General features: G+C 38.8%; 1 protein-coding gene across 1 annotated transcript in view; it reads right to left on the bottom strand.

Moving 5' to 3' along the window:
- Window positions 1-417: 417 nt before the first annotated feature.
- The window catches only part of LOC145836427 (uncharacterized), a 115,695-nt gene continuing 104,776 nt past the window's right edge, over window positions 418-11,336 (bottom strand). Inside the window, exons 201-214 of the mRNA XM_082944228.1 lie at window positions 11,173-11,328; window positions 10,744-10,955; window positions 10,350-10,542; window positions 9,707-10,060; window positions 6,275-9,274; window positions 5,718-6,068; window positions 4,691-4,791; window positions 4,193-4,379; window positions 3,760-3,885; window positions 3,260-3,448; window positions 2,735-2,897; window positions 1,615-1,726; window positions 1,113-1,253; window positions 418-776 (exon numbers count right to left, since the gene is read on the bottom strand). Coding sequence (XP_082800354.1) covers window positions 672-776; window positions 1,113-1,253; window positions 1,615-1,726; window positions 2,735-2,897; window positions 3,260-3,448; window positions 3,760-3,885; window positions 4,193-4,379; window positions 4,691-4,791; window positions 5,718-6,068; window positions 6,275-9,274; window positions 9,707-10,060; window positions 10,350-10,542; window positions 10,744-10,955; window positions 11,173-11,328 — 5,390 coding nt within the window. The 3' untranslated portion in view covers window positions 418-671. The remainder of the gene's footprint in view (window positions 777-1,112; window positions 1,254-1,614; window positions 1,727-2,734; window positions 2,898-3,259; window positions 3,449-3,759; window positions 3,886-4,192; window positions 4,380-4,690; window positions 4,792-5,717; window positions 6,069-6,274; window positions 9,275-9,706; window positions 10,061-10,349; window positions 10,543-10,743; window positions 10,956-11,172; window positions 11,329-11,336) is intronic.

Genomic DNA, 11,336 nt, shown 5'->3' with positions numbered 1-11,336 from the left:
CTTACGTGATTCTGAAAATAAAGTCTGTTTTTTTTTTCATTTTACAACTTTCAACGGAACAAGAAACTACAACTAGTTGGTTTTCAAAAAGCTCGAGTGAAGTAGCTTGCCTATTGTTTGCTTAATTACAAGACAATGGGTTGGCATCTATCTTTATTTGAAACTTGAAGCGCCTACACTTGTAAATACATTTCAACTTAGTTTGACCCTAACTGAGTTTATACCTATTTGTAAAATGTTTCCCAGATTACATTTAAGTTTTTTTTTCTTTTTTGTTTTATAGTAGGTAATACATATTTGCACTTTGTTTGATTTTTTATGTAATTTTTCTTTTTCAAATTAGTCCAGGTAGTATTCTTACTTGTTAAGATGACAGTTCAGTTTAAATAAAATAAACAAACAAACACGAAATTCATTGTTAATACTTTATTCTGTTGTTAGAAAACTCGTAAAAGCAATACTTGAGGCTTTAAAAATAAAAAAAGTAAAAGATAAAAAAAAAAGATAAATAAGAAGGCATGCGGTTAGTGAAAATTAAAAAAGTAAAAACTTTGGCTAAGAATAACGAGTTTAAAAAAAAACTAAAAAAAGGTGCATAACGAAAGAGCCTCTTAATTTTATTGCTTTTATTTAAATCGTATTGGTTAAAGGTTAGTAAAATTTAAATGTTATTATTTTCTGACGATTCTTTTGCCAGTGCTAGTTGAAAATTTGTTTGATTTTTGTTGCTGACTTCCGGATGATGTTGTTTTGATTGTTCTAGTTATTGTTGTTACCTGTTTGATTATAAGAGAATAAATTTATCTCACAATATTTGCATTAAAACTTGTAAAATTTATAAATCAGTGTTGCTACTTTGTATAAGACGTTGTATAAAACTTAAAAACAATAATTCAGCATTTAAAAATCACTAAACAACGGCTACAAATTTTAAAACAATAATTTGCTTTTGAACTATAACCAAACTGAATTCAAAACAAAGTAAACAAAAGTATTGATCATCGCACTTAACTAACTTACATTAAAATACTTTAAAAAGCCAAACAAACCATTACCAAACTAATTAAAACAAAAATAGTCTATAATATAATATCACACTACAAAGTACTTACCCCTCCTTCCTTAGTTTTCTTTTCGGTTTTGGTGACTTTTGATTGGCCGCCTGATGTTCCGGACGACTGCACAACGGAGCTCGATGATGCACCGCTCTCAACAGGAACCGTTTTCTTCAGGCTTCTTGTCATCACATTTACCTGAAAGTTGGTTTACACCAAATAAAGCTCTGTTTATGAACTATTATCAATTATTTTTTTCGGATTAATTGTAAACATGATTTTTTAAACCTTAAACACCTTACAAAAAGCCCTTTTTTTTTTGAAGTTTAAACGGTAAGAATACAAAACTTAAAACATGTACATGTATATGTTATTTAAACTCGGAGAATTAACGTATTTACACAAAGGCTACTGTTCAGACAAATGTTTAGTTTACACTCAGACTTATGTTTAATTAAACTCTATGAGTCATATTTCAAGTCTTGTGACCACAATAAAGAAAATAAACAAAGTATACTTTCAACGAATTTCTCAAAAAATATCAACAACTTCTCATTACCTCGACCCTTTCGCAGCCTGACGCCAGCTTTTCAATTTCCTCCCTCGACAGCCTTCCCGGGTACTCTGTAACTTCCTTCTCCGCCGGCTTGCCCCCCTTCGCCCTCAGGTGCCTGTGTAAACATGCACTATGACGTTGCAGCTCGATTATGACGTAAGCGCGCGCGTTAAAAGGCTTTGAAAGTTGACAGCCGCACAATAAAGTTACAAGCCAACATGAGCTGCTTACAAGTTTGTAAGAGGTTGTGCCTTTGGAAGGTAAACATTCAAGTTGCTACTTGTTTTTTAACGAGCTCGCAAACACACACCGTGATTTTTATACGGGGTGGCAAAAGCACGTGCTATTGTTGTAAATAAGCTTCTATTAATAAGTTTTGTGTGAAATAGATTATTTCTGAGCCTGCTGGTTTATTGTTAACAAGTACAAAAGGGATTTCATAAGTTTATTGTAAGGTATGTTAAGCGTAATAACTTAAACCTGAAAACATGACAATATCTTTTTATAAAACTTTAAAAGATATACTTTTTTGTTATTAAATGTAATTTTATAAATCATATTTTAGTAGAAATTCAATCTACAAGTTTAAATAAACAGTTTTGAGTAATATTCCAAGTACTTATTAACTAAAATATTTACAAAAAATTGCCTTTGTATTGTTGTTTATATAAAAAATAAATAAAATAACATGAATTATCTCATACGTTTTAACTATTGTACTTTGATAAGAATATTAAGTTGCTAAGAAATTCGTATTGATGACATCAAACTACAAAAATATAAATATATTGTATAACATTTGGTTTTAAGTTATTCGTTTGCTATAGTAATACAGATATAATGCATGAAATAGAACTAGAAATTTATTTTTAACGTCGCTTAGAAGCTTGTGTAGAAAATTATAGATTAAGTAGTAGATCTTAACCGTTTTATTTGAAATTAGTTTATTATAAAACAGTTTTTTTCCAAAATCAACAGCAGCAAGACAGTTTCATGTTTTATCAAATATAAAATAAATTAATAAACTTTCTGAATATAAGTAAAATTTTTTAAACTTTAAATTATTATTTTGTATACAGTAATTATATAGTTAACTAAGCAATAAAAACTAAGTATAAAGTACCTAGTGATACGTGTAGTAACATCTGTAGACTCTACAACTTTCTTTCCTGATGTTTTCTTCTTCTGTTGCTTGGTAACCACAACCTGCTGTGTCTTCTTCGTTTGTTCTTCTTTCGTCTGCTGCTCCATGTAAGACTGCACTCCTTGTTCGTCCAAGAATACGGCTGTTTGTGGAAATAAGATTAAGAAAATAAAAGTATAAAAGCAATATGATATAACAATTTATAATAAAAAACACTCCCAAGTATTGTTTTTACAAAATGTTATATACGCTAATTGCAATTAACAAAACTTTGAACTAAGGTCTAAAAATAAAGTGTTTTTAATTTCTATTTCATTCAATATAAAAGAGTTTTTTTTTTAATTACAGCTCAGTTAATGTAAGTTATTTTACAAAATTCATAAAACTTTACATAATTTAAGAATACTGTGTAGGTAAACAACGACTTTTACAACTGTAAACACCAGCCTACTTTTAAATAATTTGTAAAAAATAATGAATATATTTATCATCACGAATACTTACTAGATGGCGGTCTAGTGCCGACTTTGTGGTCGATGAGCATCTTGGCTTGTTGCCACGGGCCATAGCCGGCCTGGTTTTCAGCCCTGACAGAGTACAGGTAGGTGGTGTTTTCAATCAGGCCCTCAACCAACAGGGATCTGTAACTTCCGTTGGGAATCTTCACCACTGTGGGCGGTACGTTCGATTCGTCTGTGGTTTTATAACTCGCATGAAAACAAATACGATCAGTTATGACGTAGTAGCAAAAAACTATTTAGCTTTACTTTGAAGTGGATTTTGGTTAAGCATTTTTGTTTAATACTGCAATAGCTGTAAACTATACCTATTGTTATCCCAATCAAGTTTTTTTGTTTAACTTTAGTATTTAAAATTTTTTTAAATGTATGTAATCAATTTGGAACTAGTTTGCAGAAGTTTTAGTAAATAGAAAAATTGAGAAAAATACTACGTTAAGTCTTCCATGTTTAAGTACAAAAGTCATAATAATACTTAATAAATACCTGAAGGTTCGTATTTGACTTCGTAACCGATAATCTTTCCATTAGTAACGGCAGGTTCTCCCCAAGACACGTTCAAGGAGGTTGGTGAGGTTACTTGGAATGCAAGTCTGTTTGGTGATCCTGGAACTGTTAGAAACATTTTAGACTTGTATTTTGTTAGCCTTTTGAAGAACTTCGTACAAAGCGATTTATGAAAAGTACTAAATAAAATTTATAACATATTTCTGATTTTATTATTAAGTGTTTTGAAAGTATTTTGAAAAAAGAAAACTGATTAATGACCAATTTTATTTTTTAATAAATAAATTTTAAACAATTGGATAAACAGTTATGATGTTGTTTTATCTATCCGAAATAATACATAGTAGATTATAACAACCAATCCGCTTATAGTGCAAATTTATTTAAACAAGTTTAAAACTAAACAACCAACCGGCACCAAAAGTCTTGCAAGTGACGATCTGCGACGACATCCTGTGGCCGCCCTCGGCAACCGCCGTCACCACCACGATGTAGCTACTATTAGCCTTCAACCCCTCTATGACGTAGGACGTCTCGGATGAGGGCACTTTTCTCTTCACCAGCTGGTTGCTCGATTCTCCAGTGCGTCTGTACGCCACCTGGCGATTAAATATAAGTTTTAGCACAATTTTTTTGATTTTTTAGAGTAAAAAAGAAAGTTGAAACTTTTACAACAAATTGTTTTTATTGAAATATATTATGTTTGTTTTACGAATAAACTTTATACAGAGTGAAAAGTATTTTAAAAATTCAATACATATATGCATCATTTTACACTAAATTGAGCGAACTTGTAACAGTAATTTTTATAATTAGAATTGGACAAAGTTTAGATAAAAAGCATATTTGATGTTAAAATACTATTTAAATCCATCAACTTAGTTTTAGATATTTTCAGCATAAAACTTACAACATATTCGATAATTTTAGCTTCCTGACTCAACCATGTAATTTTGAGACTTGAAGAACTTCCAGCTTGAACTCTGACGTTTTGTGGGGCAACAACAGGTACTAAAATATTAATTAAAATGTTTTAAGATATGTTTAATACTTAACATTAATAACATTTCGAAAACTTTACTTAATAGCTATTTATACTCTGAAAATTTATGTAGATTTCAAATAAACTTTTCGGGTAGCTTTGTAAAACTTTTAGTGTTTGACAAACAAACATTTTATTTTTTCTAAGTATTAAGATTTAAACTAAATGTTTTATTTTTAGTTTAGAAAAGTTTTAGAAATTGTAACAAAGTACAAAAAAAATGTTCAAACTTAACAATTTTTTACAATATTACTTGCATGCTTCTTTTAAAAAAAAGTAATTTTAGCTCAAATAAATAAAACTCTTGTAAGTAATTAATTATCCAGTAACCAATTTACTTTTTTATGTATTAATTTCAATAAAAATTTAAAGTCTAAAAGAGTGAAAATATTCAACATATTATAAGCTTTGCCTGTTTAAATTTTGTTATAACTGTTAGCTTTGCCTTGCTCTTTTAAGCCTAATCATGCCTAGTTTAAATTGTTTTATCACCCACCCTTATTTCTATCTTGAATCCAGTTTCATTACTTGATGTGTTAGTAGGAGTATATTTAAGTTTAAAGAAGTTATAAGCTTATTAAAATGTCATAAGTTTTGTTTATTTTTAAATTTATGTTAAGTAGACCTATATAATTACAAGTTGCATACTTCTAAACTATTGAAAATATTTAGCAATTACCATGCATAAAAACACAAAACAAAAACAAGCAGCTTTTAGCTATAGGCATGCAGTTAGTAATTAAAAAAAGATTTTGTTAGTCAAATTAATTTTTGAAAGGAATTGCCACCAGAGAAGTTATCCTGTAAAAATATTATTGATTATTTAGAAAATTTCTACAAAAAGAGAATTTCTAACTAATCATAGGGAAAAACCCTTGTCCACGAAGTAAACTACCTTGGGGCCTGTAAATAGTCACGCTGGTCTCGTAGCAACCGAGGGTGCAACCCCCGTCGGTGTTGCCCAGCTCCAGTATGAACCTCCTCTCCTGGTCCCCGTCCAAGTTCGAACTGTGCACCAAATCGACCCTAGCCATCGACTTCGTCTGCCCGTCGGCAAAGTACGCCACCCCCTGACACTCCCTGAAATCAGTTCCTTCTATCGCCGTGTCCTCACGCACGAACCACTCGACCGAGACGGCGCCCTTGCTGCCTTCAGTTCTGAGTATGGGCACGTCCACGTGTTTGCTACCCAGCTCGACTTTGACCCCGTCGCGGGTGCAACCCACTTCGCCGGCGCTCTCTTGCGCTGCAAGTGGTTCATTTGTGCAAAAAAGTACTTTGTATGATTTTAACACCTTTAAAAAACTTAATGTTCGTTTTATCACCGATATACAATACACCGATATTTTTTATGATATTTACACCATAACACCAACTAAATAACCACCGCTTAGCTACACAAATATATTTTAACTAAAAATTAAAAAAAAACAAGAATTAAATAAAACATACCTCGACTCGAAAGCTTCTTATGCTGCTTGGTGGTCTTCCTTATCGTTTTGGTCCTGGTGGTTATTATGGTTTTTATCTTCCTGCTTCTCTTCCTCAATTTCTGGTTCCTCTTGAACACGCTGTCCTCGTCATCCGAATCCGAAGAAGAACTCGACGAAGACGAGCTCGAAGAGGACGAAGGGTCGTCGGACGAAGACATGCTGTCCTCCGATCTCCTTCTCCTCTGCAGCGGGGTCAAGACGACCTCCGTCTCGTAAGTTCCGATCTCCGCGCCGCCGTAAGCCGCTCCCAACTCCACGCTGAACGAGTAGTTCTTGTCGAAGTGCGCCCCCGGCAGGATCATGATCTCGATCCTCTTCAGCGTCTCCGTCGGCCCGAACTCCAGCTGGCCCTCGCTCTCCTCGTAGTGCCTGCCGGCCACCGCCGTGTTGTCCCTGGTGAAGTAGTCCACCGACACATCTCCCTTGTACCCGATCGTCCTCCGCACCGGCACGTACACGATGATGGCTTCCCGGTTGTGGTCGCTCAGGTACTGCGACGTGAAAGGCACCCGAGGCGAGTCGAAGCCCAGAACGCCGGGTTGGGTCGGGTCCAGTGCGGCGTTCAATCGCACCTCTATCTCGTACTTCGATCCAAGATCGGCTCCTCCTTCCGTGACTCCAAGCTCCACGGTGAAACTGCGGTCCTTCTTGTAGTCGGCTCCTTCTATCAAGTCAACTTCCACGTACTTTCTCTGCTCGCCGTCGTCGAACACAACCTGACCGGATTTCTCGCGGTAATGCTCTTCAGCCACGGCAGTGTTGTCCCTAGTGTAAAAGTCCACCGAAACCTGGCCCTTGACGCCGTTCCTTCGCACCACCGGCACCCTAACGACGTCCACCCCGGGCTCCATGTTGTCCATTGCGACATCCAGTTGCGCCACGGGGAATCCCAAAACCCCGGGTCCGTCCTTGCGAACAGGGGCGAGGTCGATCTGTACCCGGTGCTTCTTGTAGGTGCCAAGAAGCACGAAGAAGGTGATTATTCTCCTGTTCTTGCCGTGCAATAGGGGAATTTCTATCTGCGCTTCGACGTCGCCCTTGCCGATCACCACTTCGTCTCTGGTGTCCACGTAGTTGATGTCGGACTTGGCGCTGCCGTCAAAAGTCCTGTACGGTATCACGAGGTCCAGTTCCCTGTCGTCTGGGTTCTTGCGCTTTATCAGCAATATTGCCGTGTCGCTCTTCTTGGCCGACACCGTCAGCACGTCGGGGTAGACGACCTCGTTGGCGGGGTCCCACGCTGGAAGGAGAATCGTCGCTTCGTCTTCGGCCAGGTCGTCCCTCACAACCAGCTGGAAGTTCTTCTCGACGTTTCTTCTCACCCCGGCTATCAGGGGAACCACCAACCTGGCAACTTCCTGGTCCTCGGTCATCTTGAAAGTGCCCTGCAAGTGCTCGTAGTCCACCCCGGACTTGGCCGAACCGTCCACCGTCTCGTACTCGGCGTTGATCTCACCGCTTCCCCTCCTGCCGATGTCGACAACGACCCTGTTGCCCGCCTCGTCAACCTCAATAGCGCTCGGCTTGGGCATCAGCAACCTAGTAGCCGGTCTCTCTGTAGGTAGGAGGTGTATCTTCATGGTCTTGTTCCACTTGTACGTCTTTTTGGTGGCCGTCAAGTGAAGATCAAAGTGCATCGTCTTGGTATACTTGGTTTTGATCACCTTGATAACCACGTACGTCGTCCTCTCCCCCTTCCTGATCAGCACCCGCTTTCTCTCCACGCCCTCGTAGTGGCTGCCGTCCACGGCGGTCACCGACCTCGTCGTCACGTACCCCTCAAAGTCCTCGCTGAGGTCGCCGTCTCTGGTGATCGGGATCATGATCTGACTGACCTTCCTGGCGTCGAACTTCATCGGTACCTGGACGTCGTCCGGAGAGTTTCCAAGTCTGAGCTCGAACGGTGGCGAGTCGTCGTTGGGCTGCAGGTTTAGAAGAATCTCCTTTCTTAGGCCCAGTTCGGCTCCGCTAGCGCTGTTTAAGGTCAGCTTCAACTTCTGCGCATCCCTGAACTTGGCGTCCTTTCTGAGCATGATGTCGGCTGTTGCCGTCGCCTCTCTGTTCTTGAACCTCACCCTTCTGTCGTGCGTCATCACCACTTTCTCCCCTTCTCCTGACAATGTGAACACCGCGTACGCGTCGCCCTTCAGACTACCTTCCCTCACTATTGGCACTCTGATCTGCTTCATGCCCAACGTCACCACGTTAAGATTCTCAGAAGCGAACTGGATCTTGTCCTTCTTCTCGGGTAAGACCATCTGCACCTCGCAGGACGTAGACTCTCCTCCGCTCTTCACGCTCACTCCTGGAGTCAGCGGCAGTAACGTCAGCTTGATCCTGACGTCTTTCACTTGGTACTCTGTCGGCGTCTTCACGGGGATCTTCAGCGTGGCGGTGCTCTCCGCGTTGCTCATGTGCAAGTCTCCCTCCATCTTGCTGAACATCTGCCTGGTCAGCCTCTCGTCCCCAGTCTCCACCTTCCACCTGCTGTACGCCTTCCCGTACGCGCCCTGCTGCCTGTCCACGTAGAAAGTGACGAACCCGTCCTTCTTCGGGCACTCGACCCTCTCTGAAGTCGGTCTCACCACCATCACTCCCCTCTCGGCGACCAGCCGCATCCTTACCTTGGAGCTGTCCGGGTGAACCTGCACCCCCTTCGTCATGGCGACGATCCTGAGGTCAGCAAGCGCTTCCGAAGCAGGTCCCTCGCTTTCCTTGGATAAAGGTAAGGAGAACTTGCCCTTCTTCTCTCCCGACCTCATTTCAAACTCGCCCTGCTTGGTCGGGAAATACCCGATAATGTCCTCCTTGGACTTTTCTCCCTTCTCAATGTTCCACGCGAATTTGGCCGATCCGTGGCAGCCCTCGAGTCTTTCAACTTCAAACTTCATGCTTCTTTCAACAAGCGGCCACTTCAATTTGACCTTTCTTGGGTGAACCTGAAGCACACCTCTTTCCGCTATAAATAATTTTGCATGGTTTATTATAATGTTTACTTGTGAATTAATTTGATTTTAAAACAAAAAAAATTATATTTTAAAACATAACTATGTTCTACATTAATTAAAAAAAAAAGGTATAAATAAAGAAGAACAAAAACCTGTCTGAAAATAATAGTTGAAAAAAAGGTTACAATTGAAACAAAGAAAGAAAAATTACATGAGTTCAAGTACAAAAAATAACTAGAAGTTAAATAAAATCTAGCGAAAGTAAAATAATCTTCAAACGAAACACTGAATAGAGTTTTTTATTAGAACGTAGATAAGTAGAGAATGGTAGATGAGATAGTCATATAAATTCCAGAAGACAAATCAAATTTTGAAAATAAAGAATAAAGAGAAGAGATTAGAAAGGAAGCGAAAAGAAAGTTTCAACCAATCAAACTTCTCACCAGGAACAAGTGAAACTGTGCTCGTCATTTTCTCCGTATTCAGTGAAGCTCCACCCGAAGCCTTCACCAGATCGACCCCTACGTTAACCTCTTTCAACAAATCGCGCCACCCCTCGCACAGGTGCAGCCACAACGAGGCGCTCTTCTCTCCCTCCCTCAATTTAACTTCGCCCTCCATTGAGGTTGCTTTCAACAGCAAGTCGGCGAAATCATCGTTCCGCGCCTTCCATGATATAGTGACGTCACCGTCGCTTCCTTTCTCCCGCTTGAGTATCAACGCGAACCTCTCGGCTGATTTCGCCACTCCGGCGCGCAGGACGTAAGTGGGCTGGCTGAAGCCAACTTCCCCGAATGCTGGAAAAAAATAGTTAAAAAGTATTAACAAAATACTTAAATAGGCATTCCGTCTGCTGGATTCAAATTTTGTAACAGTCTTCTAGTGTCGTTGACACTAAATGACGTATTTAAAGGTTAATAAAAATTCAGAACACTGAAACAAAGCTAAAACGTGAGTTAAAACTGTTTTAAACCTGTTTTATCATGGTAATTGTTATCACTGCAAAAAAGACTTTCACAGAAAAACAGTGAAAAAGCACAACGCTAATTTAATTAACATTTCCACAGCAAACATTCAAGCACTAACTCCTGTCATCGATAAAGTCGCACTTGACTGTTGTCATTCTCTTCTTTTTCTTCTGATCGACGACGTAGATGTAGAAGGAGCTTCTGAACTTCTCGTCCGTAGTAGGAACGTCTTCCAACGGTATCTTCACTTCGGCTGTAGATTGGCCGTCCTTGAATTGAACTGTTCCGGTCGCCCAGTCTCCATCATTAGACTTGAAGAAAAAAGTCGTTTTGTTTAAGCAAAAAACATTCAGTAGTAAAAAAAGCTAATAAAATTCTTGTTCAAGTACTAAGTAATTTCTAAAAATAAAGTTGTTTGATCAGGTTTAAGTTCATGCTGGCAATAAAAAAAATAATTCAAGTTTATTTAACTTTTCTTAAAAATGTTTTCATTAAGATTTAAATGCTTTTACCCCAATATCGGTTTGATCGTCATCTTCTGAGCTTTCTTCTCCTTCTTCCTTCCTCCTTCTCATCCTGGCGTGCCACGTCAACTGAACGTCTCCCTTGCTGAACCCTCTGTTGAGCGGTATCAACGCTACCTTGTCACTCCTCTTGTACGAGAAGTATCTCTCAGATGAGTGCTTGGTCGCCTGCTCGTACTTCCTCACTACCGTGATCGTCTCTGTTGCATATCGACAAAATTAATAAAGTCTGTAGAAAGTTTGAGCAAAAAAGGTTTGCAAACAGCTATAGCAAACTAATACTTTTTTATAAGTTCAATTTTGAATAATAAAAACAGTTGTCGTTGACAAAAATAAGTGTAACTAACTTACACAAACTAAAAACAAACACCATACATAAAAAGCAGAGTTAAAACGTATTAAGAATCCTTATATTACCTTCTTGTGTGGTGTAATGTACAGTCTTTGACGCTCTCGCCTCGCCAACGTGATTGTAAGCGTATATTGTGACGTCATACTGGGTCGATGAAGTCAGCTGTGTAAACGTGTATGTGTACACTCCTTTGCTAACTCGCTGAATAATATCCTTTTGTCCTGTAATT

Source organism: Thalia democratica, chromosome 5, assembly GCF_965202585.1.
Source record: "Thalia democratica chromosome 5, ktThaDemo2.hap1.1, whole genome shotgun sequence".
Taxonomy (NCBI): Eukaryota; Metazoa; Chordata; class Thaliacea; order Salpida; family Salpidae; genus Thalia; species Thalia democratica.
Note: the sequence above shows the minus strand (reverse complement) of the source record. Positions and strands in the feature narration are given on the sequence as shown.